The sequence below is a fragment of the Podarcis muralis genome, chromosome 2 (assembly GCF_964188315.1).
Source record: "Podarcis muralis chromosome 2, rPodMur119.hap1.1, whole genome shotgun sequence".
Lineage (NCBI taxonomy): Eukaryota > Metazoa > Chordata > Lepidosauria > Squamata > Lacertidae > Podarcis > Podarcis muralis.
The window spans coordinates 23,090,137-23,103,096 of NC_135656.1; the positions used below are offsets into that span (position 1 = coordinate 23,090,137).

The 12,960-nt window shown below is 39.8% G+C and overlaps 1 protein-coding gene across 3 annotated transcripts in view; it reads left to right on the forward strand.

The window, feature by feature from the left end:
* HELZ (helicase with zinc finger) overlaps positions 1-12,960 on the forward strand; it is a 113,034-nt gene that overhangs the window by 38,833 nt on the left and 61,241 nt on the right. For all 3 annotated transcript variants that reach the window (XM_028713038.2, XM_077924025.1, XM_028713032.2), the window contains 6 exons: positions 21-72; positions 1,143-1,218; positions 3,174-3,372; positions 4,196-4,303; positions 5,730-6,027; positions 11,560-11,827. In XM_028713038.2, the coding sequence (XP_028568871.2) occupies positions 21-72; positions 1,143-1,218; positions 3,174-3,372; positions 4,196-4,303; positions 5,730-6,027; positions 11,560-11,827 (1,001 nt within the window). The remainder of the gene's footprint in view (positions 1-20; positions 73-1,142; positions 1,219-3,173; positions 3,373-4,195; positions 4,304-5,729; positions 6,028-11,559; positions 11,828-12,960) is intronic.

The following is a 12,960-nucleotide window of genomic DNA, read 5'->3' on the forward strand; positions in this document are numbered from 1 at the left end:
TTTTCTTTTTGTGATTTCAGGCAGCAGTTGGTAAAGTGCCCTCAGTATACCATGTAGAAGAATTGGAGGAAGGTAAATAAAAATAGCTTTTGAAACTACTGAATGAAGGATTACAATTGTCTTGTCAATCGTTGGCTAAACCGTGGCTATCTCACAATTTGGGATCAATTATTATAAAAGACTAGGAAGTGGCCTCTGATGTGATTTTTTAAACTAAGCATGAGATTGTAATCAAGAGGCCCTGGATTGTAATAGGTTGGATCCAGAGATCTTCCCACCAAATGGGAAAGGCAGATGCTGACCTCCCTGCTCAGTTCTCTCCCTGCTTTGTTCTCTCCCTGTAAGGATTGTAAGGGAGAGTCCCCAGAAAATGCTCCGAGGGCACTGCTATGTGGGTGGACAGTGAGATGGGAGGGTGGGGGCTGTGGAGAAGGGGGAGGTCACCAAAAATCGATTAGTGACAACTGATTTTCTACCGTCTCCCCATTAGCCCTGAGACCCCACATTGTATCCCGCCCCATTCAGCATTGTCGCTGAATCCTCAGCAAAGCATTTTGACAGAGTTTTCCATGATAGCGGGGAAAAGTGGTGGCAGCAAAGTCAGAGATTCTCCTGCAGAAGGAGAGAGATGGAAAGTGATGCAGCCCAAGGACTCCTGTTATTAGAAGCTCCCTCTGACCCACCTGCCACTAGATTCCACATTTCATATGTTTCTGCTGTTGAACAAGGGGCCGTTGGCTTTTTCCTGCTTGCAAAGGAATGTAATTACAGTGGTACCTCGGGTTAAGTAATTAATTCGTTCCGGAGGTCTGTTCTTAACCTGAAACTGTTCTTAACCTGAAGCACCACTTTAGCTAGTGGGGCCTCCTGCTGCTGCAGCACTGCCGGAGCACGATTTATGTTCTTATCCTGAAGCAAAGTTCTTAACCTGAGGCACTATTTCTGGGTTAGCGGAGTCTGTAACCTGAAGCGTATGTAACCTGAAGCATATGTAACCCGAGGTACCACTCTATATGAATTGCATTAGGCTGCCTGTCGTTTGGCTCAGCACAAAATCGGTTATGAGACTGACACCTTCATAGCCCAAGTGTGTTTCCTGATACAACCAGAAAAATAACATAGATATTGTATTTATGTGACAGGATCTCAGGATGGCTGGCAATTTCGACCCCCACCCAGGGGAGTCACAAGTAGTGAGGAGTACACACTATGCAGAAGGTAAAGTGATACTTGTTTCAACATCTCTCAGTATTTATCAGCATAGTTAAAAGTATCAAAACTAGAGAAACATATAAAATAGAAACACACGGTTAAAAGGGTGGCACCTATTGTAACTTCTTCATTACTATTTCCATTACTATTTTGGCAGTATATCTAAGATGATTTGACAGGTAATTAATATTTTATATGATTTATAGGAGAAATTGTTTTCATTTTGACATTTTCAAAACAGCTGAATAGACAATGCTACTCCCTTTAAATACTTTATTGGTAAATTGTTTAAAAGGGCTTGTAATTGGTCAGCCCAAATGTAAAGAAATCCCTATGTCGCGAAAAGCAGCCATGTAAAAAAATGCAGAGAAACCCATTGGTAGTGAGTGGCAAGGATGTGAATGTTTGATTTGTGCCCTGCCAGATGTTTCTGTTGTACTAACATGAACCTGAAGTAAACAGAAAGGACCACTTGGTGTCACTATCATTCAAGAAAACGGGAGAGATAATGTACTGAGATATACACCCTTTAAAGAAATACCTATTGTGCTACTTGCTTAGCAAATCTACTCGGAATGTTCTTTGAATAGTGATGTTGCAAAGTTCTTTGCACTTTGTGGGAGAGCAGATGCAAGAAATAATTTTGTTCAACACGCTTACCTGTTATCTGGCTCCTTTAGAACTCTCCTTAAGTGTCCAGATGCCTTTTTTTAAGTATGCCTATTGGTTTGGGCATGCCTTCATTTTCTTTAACCAGCAGGCCCTCATGTCATGCCAGAAATTACTTTTTTGTGTGTTTTATAATATTTTTTATTTGCTTTTACAAATATAAATGTATAACAATCCAAATTACATATCCATATTTTGAGATTTCTCCAAGTCTCTGGATTTCCCACCTTCCCCTCCATGGGTCAGATTGTACACCCTCTCAACTGCATATTATTTCACAACCCATATTTTATATCTTTCCATATTGTCCATGATATTCTCTACATTACAAGTGTTATTAAAATCCTGCTAACGCTGGCTCCCTTGGCCTGTAAAGCAAGGTGAGCGTTGCAACCCCAGCATCGTTCGCGACTGGACTTTTGTCAGGGGTCCCTTTACCTTTAATTTTTTCATATGCTTACCGTGGCCTGCTAGATAGATTATACATTTTTCCCATTCTTTGTTGAAGTTTTGCTCTTCTTGGTTTCTGAGCCTTCCAGTCAGTTTTGCCATTTCGGCATAGTCCAACAGCTTGGTTTGCCATTCCTCTCTGGTAGGGACTTTGTCTTCTTTCCATCTCTGGGCTAGTAGCATCCGTGGGGCTATTGTCGCATACATGAAAAGTCTTTTCTGCTCTTTTGGGATGTCGGCACCTACAATTCCTATTAAACAGCTTCTGGGTTGTTGTTTTTTACAAAAGTTATTTAAAACATTTTTTTCAATTCATTATATATCATTTCCCAAAATGCTTTTATAACCTTACATGTCCACCACATATGGTAAAAGGTACCTTCTTTTTCTTTACATTTCCAGCATGTATTTGTACTTGTCTTAAACATTCTTGCTAACTTACTAGGAGTCAAATACCACCGGTACATCATTTTCCTATAATTTTCTTTCAGTGTACAGCATGCCAAGAATTTCAAATCAGTTTTCCATAACCTTTCCCAATCTGAAAGCTGAATATTATGCCCCAGATCCCTCGCCCAGTGTATCATTACATTAACCTGTTCATCTTTTGTATACCATTCCAAAAGCAGTCTATACATTTTAGACAGTAATTACTTTTGAATGTCCCTCTGTTTCGAAAGCCGCGAAGCATTGGTGGCAGATGCTGTTCAAGGAACCTTGGCTCAGACCCTTCTTGGGTACATGGAACTAGTTACGAATGGGAAAAACAAACAAAAAACAACCTATGCAATTGGGGAATATTTTAAATTTTAAGGGTTGATTGTCTTTCCTATTTTGTGTAGGTTTTTAGAGCAAGGAATCTGCAGGTATGGTGCACAGTGTACTTCAGCACATTCCCAGGAAGAGCTAACAGAATGGCAGAAGCGATACGCATCCCGCTTGATAAGGTTGAAACAGCAGAAGGAAAACAAGCAATGTTTAGGCAGTTACATGGAATCCCTGATCGAGAAATGGATGAACTCATTATCTCCTGAGAAAGTGGTAAGGGGGGAAAAAAGGGTTATTTTGTAAAGCGTTTATAAAACCCTCAACATAAAAACAATAGAAATAAAACAAAAATACTACATAAAACCAGCAAAACAGTAGGACAGGTGGCAACCGTTTTGCACGCGTCCAGTTGATGTGCAACTGCTGACACGTGCATCATTTTCGGCCACAGAAGGGGATGGGGACAGAATGGACTTACGTGTGACCACTGACGTGTGCTATTACCCAGAATGCAACCCCCATGCAAACGGAGAGTTGCCTGTGTAAAAGCGTATGAAAACAATGACTCAACTCACCATGGTGGCAGATGATTTTATCCCCAAAGTGATGTGCAAGCTTGTCACTGGCAGCTCTATCTCAATATTCTTATTTCAAATGAATAGAAGAGCCTGATTTTGGCGCTCTCTACTAGACCTGCTTGGTTAATTAATTCACTCGCACAGTAGCAATCAAAAATATGTAACTATTTTTCTGTTAATTAAAAAACAACAATACCAAGTGATCCTCATTTCTGCAATTAAGAAGAGTTTATGGCTGCAAACCTATGCCTACTTCAGGGTAAGCTGGAAGAAGTTCCTGCTGTCTTTGTGGTTTGTTTCAAATTCATGGTGATGAGAACTGAGTTCTTCCTCGGGGTGTATGTGTGTTTAAATATAAACAAAGCAATAGGTATTGCAATTTATGACTTTACTTCAACCTTTGGGTAAAATGGTCATTCACAGGTGGGCCATTCCTTTTGTGGAATGGTCTTTAATTAAAGAGTTATTTTTCAACCCTAGTGTTGTTACCTTATGTGATGCCTTTTCCCTTTCTTTAGCTTAGTGAGTGCCTAGATGGCGTGAGAGTTGAACATAGCCCTGAATTGTCAGTTACTGTCACCACCAAAAAATCACAACAGATGTGGACGTTTGCTCTGACATGTAAGGTAGGATCTTTTTTTTTGTACTTTGAAAGTATCGCTTGCCCTTAATAAGTTTGCATTTAACATTTTCAGCACCTTCTCTTGTTGTAATGCACACACTCACAGGGAGAGTGGGGTATGCCATGTTAATGAAGAATCTGCACATTCTGTGACTGTTGTAGCGCTAAAAGCACTTACATACGTAAGCATGCAGATTCCTGCCAACCAAGCAGTTCGAAAGCGCGTCAAGGTGCAAGTAGATAAATAGGTACCGCTCCAGCGGGAAGGTAAACAGCGTTTCGGTGCGCTGCTCTGGTTCGCCAGAAGCGGCTTAGTCATGCTGGCCACATGCTGACCCGGAAGCTGTCTGCGGACAAACGCCGGCTCCCTCGGCCAATAAAGCAAGATGAGCGCTGCAACCCCAGAGTCGGTCGTGCCTGGACCTAATGGTCAGGGGTCCCTTTACCTTTACTTTAAGTATGCAAATATGCAACTATGTATATACTGGTATATACTATGTATATACTGGTATATACTATGCATATACTGGTGATAACATTATCTGTGCTGGTTGCAAAATGTGCTGATCCGACCTTTTCCTCAGCCTTAACATTTATCATTTTGTTGTTTCTACCACTGAGTCAGATAAGGCTGGGAAAGGAAAGTTAGGTTTTGTGGAGTAGCAGAACTTTGTCGATACTGTAGGAACAAAGCAGAGATGAGGGTTGAGAGCTGGTTCAGTGCAGTGCCTGAGAGTGTGAGCCTGACTTCAAGTCTCACATTAGCAATGAACTGAGAAGGTAGTCTTGGACAAACTTGTTTCTTAGCCTCTGTTCCACATTTCTAATATAGAGATTATTAAAATGGCCCATGGCCGATCCCACAGGGCTTACTTGACTATTGTATGTCAAGCACTTAAGAACAGTAGAAAACGCTATACAAATGGGATGTATTATTAAAGGGAGTCATTCTAAGCATTTATCTCCCACCCCATAAATAAAAAGTATCCAAACTTCTTTTGGTCTTTAATTCCTGTTTTGTTTTGTTTTTTAAAAAGAAAAGTTTTTTTGGTTTTTTTAAATTGGCAGAAGTGAGAGCTGGTGTGGCATAATGGTTAGAGCGTTGGACCTGGGAGATCAGGGTTCAAATCCACACTCTGCCATGAAGCTCACTGGGTGCCCTTGGGCTGGTCACAATCTCTTAGCCTAACCTACTTCACAGGGCTGTTGTGAAGATGAAACAGGGAGAAAGAGAACCACGTACACCACCTTGATAATCCTTGGAAGATAGAGGTGGCATATAAGTTTGATAAATAAATAAATAAATATTAAAAAGTGATGGCAAGGGTTTGGGATGCCACATTCTGTCCTTTGTCTTATCAAAGTTCATCCAATCTTCATACTTTAAAAAGCACACACTTTATTTATACGCTTTTGTTGTTCTCCCATAGCCTGCAAGAATGCTGTATCGGGTGGCATTGCTTTATGATGCGCATCGTCCTCATTTCAGTATCACAGCAATATCTGCAGGAGATAGCACTACCCAGGTATCGCAAGCAGTCCCAGAAAACTGCCAGGAATGGATAGGAGGAAAGATGGCCCAGAATGGAATAGATCACTCGGTGTACAAAATCAGCATAGCCTTTAGCACAGAAATCTTTGGGACGTTTCGCCAAACTGTGGTATTTGATTTTGGAACCGAACCAGTTTTGATGCAACGAGTGATGATTGATGCTGCTTCAACAGAAGGTATTGTTTGCATGGTTTTGTTAACAAACTCATTTGTTGGAAAATTTGCTACATATTTTTTGTTGTTGTAAATTGCCTGGATGATATATGTGGCTGTAGTATTGTTACACACACTTTCCTAACTCTGAAAAGTCTCAGAACTTTCCTTCTCCAGATATGTAGCTCTCTCTTTTAACCAAAGCTGTGATCTTGCTGTAATCTTCTCTTTCAGATGCCTGTTCTATTTTACCATGTCATTAGGGTAGAGAAATAAAAAACATTTTCCTTTTAGCTGTCTCTAATGTGTAGAGAACTATATAGTGGGATTGAAATAATGATCTTTAGGTTATTTGTTTAAGCCATTAAAAGTGTGTGTGTGTCTCGTCAAAATAGCACTAAAAACAGAGTACAAAGCACAGGGAAAAAAGAGAACTTACTGAACTAAAACTTAAAAATAATCCAAAAGCCATAGCCAGATAAACTAAGCAGCAGTAGCTAAAAACACTGAGCACTGTACAGTGAGCTAGAGGGAAATGCCCTTTAAGAATACTAAAGCTTTTATCAGCTGCCTAAATGACAGTAAGGAACTCTTAAGTTGGCAAGCAGAGGTTCACATTGTAAGAAAGAGCCAGGCAAATCTCTTGAGGAAACACTTTCAGGCAGATGTTGTCTTCAGCCATGTCAGAGAAAAAACAAGCACAGGGCAAAACAGCACAGGCCAACTTTATTGTAATGTCAGCAATAAATACCCCCAAATTAATTATAAAATAAAACCACATCATATAAGCATCAGCAGTCAGTAACATCAGTGTTAGTAACTGGTCAGACCTGGATACCTGGCAGAGTACAACAGTAACAACCAAGTATTTAGCAGTTTTCCTGAACGTCCATAGGGGTTATGCATAGCAGACTTCTTTGGGGATAAGAGTTCCACAAGTGTGCTGTCATCATGGAAAAGGGCCTGGTATGTGGGCCAAAGTACATGTTACAGTGGAGCCTCCTGTAATGTTAGCCTAACAGCTGCTAACCCACTGTAAAATGTATTTAGAAAAGATGTGTGTTTAAATTTGTATCCATCTGCTGCATTTACCCTGAAAGTCCCACAACCCTTTGGTTTTTCATACCTGTCTGTGTGATTAACATGGGCCTGAGATGCAGGTAAAAGTGGCTGGAGGGAGGAAAGCTTCAAGGAAAAAACTGATGGGGAGCAGAAAGGCTGTGACCCCTCACTATTTCTCCATGTCAAATCACTTTTCCTCAAGTACTACTATGACTTCTTCCTCCTTCATCATTCCACCTCCATCATCATTATCAACTCTTGGCTGTTTAAAATAAAATTTGTAATAGTAAAATGATCACTGGGCTATCATAAAAAATGCCTGCACATTAGTTTGGCCCTCCTTCATCATCAGTCTGGTAGAAGTTAAGGAAGGCACATACAATAAGGCCTTTCTGGATTATCTTAAGCCACGGAGTGAGACAGTTTATACAAGAACCTGCATTTTCTGGTTCGTAGATGCAAAGCAATTTGGGCTTTATGCTACTTAAAGGTTTAGTCTTGAACCTTTAAGAAAATGGTTGGATTGCTGCAGAATCTTTCTTGGACTGCTAAGAAAAAAAATGTAGCTAATAAAGTACATTCTGAATTTTTTGTGACAGAAATCTATATAACGTTGGTGATCTCTCGAAGCATATTTCAATCATAGATGTCCTTTGACTTCAGTGACATTTGACTTGTGCCTTGAACACACTTATCTTGCTACATGTTTAGAAAGGGATTAAAAGTATAAGGATGTTTAAAAGCCCATAAGTTTATCCATGTACAGTGGTGCCTCGCAAGACGAAATTAATTCGTTCCGCGAGTTTTGTCGTCTTGCGATTTTTTTCGTCTTGCGAAGCATGGTGTCGGGAAAGTTTTGGAAAAGCTTCAAAAATCACCAGTCTTTAAAAACCTCAAAAAAGGCTACCACACCGCGTTCTATGAGTTGCTCCTAGAAGTCAAGTCGCAACTGTATTAACGGTGTTAAGAAAAAGGAAACAAACTTGTAAGACGTTTCCGTCTTGCAAAGCAAGCCCATAGGGAAAATTGTCTTGCGAAGCAGCTCAAAAAACAAAAAACCCTTTCGTCTAGTGAGTTTTTTGTCTTGCGAGGCATTCGTCTTGCGAGGTACCACTGTAACCCAAAAAGTATTGATTATTTTGAAAGGTGTGTTGGCAAGTGGCATCTTTTGCAGGTGAAATGGAGGCAATGGACAAAACAGAAGACTCAGATCTCAGCTAGTCACTAATTGTGCAAAAAAATAGCAAAAAAATAGAGAAGTCATTATTAGTTTCGCATGCCACGTTACTGTTGAACTGCATGTTGCCATGACTATAGCGTTCTTCGTATAATATGGGTCTGTGTGCACCTCGGTTGCAAATGGCAAAGCAAGGTTTCATATTCTTCCTTAGAAAGGATGTCAACAATTTTTCATGTGTATAGGAAAAATGAAAAAGTGAGTGGGGACTGAATTTGTTTGATTTATGAGGAAAGATGAAAAGAAGTATCTGTCTGATGCTTAGTAAAAAAAAACTACCAGTAAAGGTGGGGGAGTATGCTATTGACAGAGATCTAAAAAAACAAATGCCAGGCAAGAGATGCAGGCAGAATTTTTTTTTAATCTAGTGTGAACAGTGATATAGATCTAGCAAAAGAAAGACTTAACAGGATTAAGTGCTAGGATCATTGAGCCAGTGTAGTTCTCTCAGTCAAGGTGCTGTACTGCTGCAACAATTCCAGATAGTGTTGTGCTGTACAAGGTCTTGCATGAATCATGTGTGGACAAAGGAATTGCATGGCAAGGGCAGAATGGAGCAATGACAACGCTAGTTGCAGTTCTTTTCATGTTAACTGGATTAGGCACATTCTTTTCCTTTTTTGCGTACATACACTTAGCATTTACTACCTCAAATCTATGTTAATATCATAGCTTATTGTCTAGAGTCCCAGCCTTTCTCAACCTGTGGTTCCCCAGATGTTGTTGAACTACAACCCCCATCACCCCTAGTTAGCAAGGCCAGAGTTCAGGGATGATGGGAGTTGTAGTCCAACAACATCTGGGGACCCACAGGTTGAGAACCGCTGGTAGACATTGCCCCACAGGACACAGATACATAAGTGGTGGCAGGGTGTCACATGCACATGGATCCCATCCACAAACCTCACTCTTATCAGTGACTGTAGACTAGGAAAAGAGAGGTAGATGAAGGATGCTGACTATTTTGGACTCTTGAAGCTACAACCCTTTGCAGGCACCCTAGGATTGGCCTATGCATTTTCAGAAGTAGGATCTCATTGATGCTGATGATATTTCTTGTTGGAACCGGACCCATTTTTCTTTGTGACATTTGAAAACAACCAGGTGTTTAAAACCAATCAGTTTTAATCATGAATGTTCGGTAGTGTGTTACACTGCATTTCTAACTCAACCAGAGTAAGCCCCAGTGAATTTGGTGGAACTTCTGAGTAGACATGGTTAGGATTGCACTGCTAATCTTCTTTGCTTGGGAACATTTTCTTCTCCTTATAAATTTCTTTATAGGTAACCATATTGCCTTTCTTAGAGCTCCAGCAGCTCAATTCTTAGAGGATCATGCTGATCCCAGATATATTTAAATAACGAGTGTTTATGTTACAGAGTGGCTCAGAGATTTCTAACCTTCTTTCTCTGATGCGTATTTCAAAGACTTTAGGATGCTGCAGCAAATGTTTTCCAGATATGGGAGCTGTTTGCTTGGAACTCATATTAAATTGTTATCCTGCCTTTTTTACCTTTACTGTATATCTCTATCTTCCTGTCCATATCATACCATCTTAAATATTTTTCCCATCTCTTTGCTGCTCCAAAATATGGTAGTGTCGCCGCCTAGATAAGACCAAGATATTATGTAGAAAATCCCAGAGCAAAACTCATTTTCTTAAGTTGGAGACAGATAACTGAAGAATATGTTCTTTGCATGTTGTGGATGAATGAGATCATCACTTCTTTACTATATGTTGAATCCAGGCAACAGGAATATTTAAGTCTCCACCTCCCAAGTAGTTTGCTTAGTTGTAAATTCCAATTTGAGTTCTTTGAGTTGAGTTGAAACATGAAGGGGGAGGAGAAACGAACCATCAACCCTTGTTTTACAGACCTAGTCTGGTATGTTTTTCAGGATAACGTGTTAATTTTACATTCTCCCAGAGCTTCAGAGCTGGCTAGTTTCACAATGGACCCTGCAGAATGCTGAAGGAAAATAAAAGCTGCACACAATGTTGATTGTATGCTTGATTTTGTTTCAGTTTTTGAATATTGCTTTCTTTCCTCTCTGTTTAGAGCACAGTGTTTTGTTCTTGATTCCTTAATTTTTGCCATCTTATTCATGGCTTATGTACCATGAACTGTGGCATGTCAAACTACCCTTGACTTGCACTGAGGCATGGCCTTTAAAATCATTGTGATGAGCAGCACTAATTATTCAGCTAAGTGAAACCTTTGTGTATTCTGAATCTGGGTTGGCTAGAGCTGCAGGTGTTTTCTTGCTCATCCTGTTCTTTATTTATGTACAATAGATTTAAATCTCCAGCATCGCTGGAGCAAAGATGTGAAGCAAATGCCATAGTTCATGAATTGCTCTTTCTAGATTATCTGAATACTTACAGCCCAAAGCAGGAAGACTGAATATGCAGTATAGTTGTTGCAATGCAAATAACTATTCAGTGTGAATTAAATTGTTTTCAGAGTGAATCACTGTGGTATTTTAGGAACTGTTATTTGATCTTCATGTAAAAAGGTGCCTGACCAGAGCCATCATGCCAGTAAACTGTGTATGTTTGCCTTTACTGTCTTTAAACAAACAAACATACAAAACAAAATCCTCAAACACAAAATGTAACCCACAATTGAATCAATTTATCTTCTAAAAGTTCCCTGTCCATCTTAATTTCAGCTGGCAAGAATTCTCAATACTAGCTAATTAAAACAGATCAAGGAGCAACAACTACAGCACAAAAGCATAGGAATATATAAAAAGCCCACAAAATAGGCAAAATTCCTTGCCTGTGACAATGGAGTGGGATTTACTTTTTTCTTAAGGAAGGGGTAAGAAATTAACAAAGCAGAAATGGGTACATAGTTTGCAGACCTAAATTTTCTGCTACTCCTCTGGTGCTGGCTGAACTTTACTGAATATCTTTACTTTTGAAAGCTCATTTTAAAGAATGTATCTTCTATATTAGTCGTATTCTCCTTTAATAAACAAAAGAGCATCCACTACCATGTCTAAGATGCAAATGATGTTACCAATGGGTACAAGCAGTTTTACTAGCTGTGAAGTTTTCTTGAAGGGACAAATCATGTCACTTAGGCATCTAGCAGAAATCATGTATGTTGTCTCTCCCATCTTACATGTGTATGTTTTTGTGACATATTCATGAGGTGTCACAAACTTCATAATAGTACCCATTTACCCATTTATGTGAGACAAAAGTATCCAATTATTATCTTTCTCAATTTATCCCTCTGCATTTAGATCTTGAATACCGGATGAATGCACGACAACAATTACTAACTACAGCCAAACGTTGGGATTCCACTTCTAAGACTATTGTAGAATTTGAGCCAAATGATACTACTGAATTGGATAAGAGCCTTCTGATTAGATACCAAATTCCTCTGTCTGCTGACCAGTTATTTACACAGTCTGTCTTGGATAAATCATTGACCAAGAGTAACTATCAGTCACGATTGCATGATCTCCTTTATATTGAAGAAATAGCACAATATAAAGAAGTCAGCAAGTAAGTAATGTTTCTACTAAAACTTGTCAATTGATCAATACTGCTACTTTATTTGACATTACAGATCATTGCTTTCTTACTCCTGCGAACCATTGAGTACTGCAGCTTGGGGAAATTCTCCCATAGTCAAGAGAATTGCATTTTATTATACAGCTATTGGCTGTATGATGGCTTCATATGAAAAAATATGTTTAAGATGTTTTTTGGAGGTAGGTTATCCTCATTGAGTAAACTTTTCCCACCCCCACACCTGCTACATGACACCAAATATCTGAGCAGTGCATTGAGCTTTCTGGAAGATCAAATGGTACCATTAAAAATATATATAAATCATTATCTTATGAAATAAAGGTAAATGGTAAAGGACCCCTGGACAGTTAAGTCCAGTCTATGGGGTGCAGTGCTCATCTCGCTTCAGGTCGAAGGAGCCAGCATTTGTCCACAGACAGCTTTCCCGGTCATGGGGCCAGCATGACTAAACAGTTTCTGGCGCAGTGGAACACGGTGACAGAAACCAGAGCGCACGGAAACACCATTTACCTTCCCACTTCAGCCGTACCTATTTACCTACTTGCACTGATATGCTTTCGAGTTGCTAGGTTGGCAGAAGCTGGGACAGAGCAACAGGAGCTCATCCCGTCATTCAGATTTGAACTGCCTACCTTCCAATCGGCAAGCCCGAAAGGCTCAGTGGTTTAGACCACAGCGCCACCTGTGTCCCTATATCTTATCAAATACAACACATTAACATGGCATTTTTTTGATTTCTTTTACATGGAAAAATGGGATTCAGAACTGCAGTCACACTTCTATCTCTCTGTGTGTATTATAATGCATTGGACTTGCTTAGGGAACATTTTGATTAGCCTGTTCAGTCAGAATGACATACTTCCAAAGATCATTCATGAATGGGAATCTTCACATGAGGTCAATCTGGTTAATCAGTCATTTAGTATGTGCTCCAGGACGATGAGTTCTCATTCATTCTGCATTTTAGTGGCTACTGGTACTATTTATGTTCCAATGCCTAAATACAATTAAGTCGGGGGGGGGGGGAATTCCGGAGAAAGTTTTTTTACACTCTCGCTAGCCCCATGATTAAAAATGTAACCACTGCATTTTCTCAGATGTGC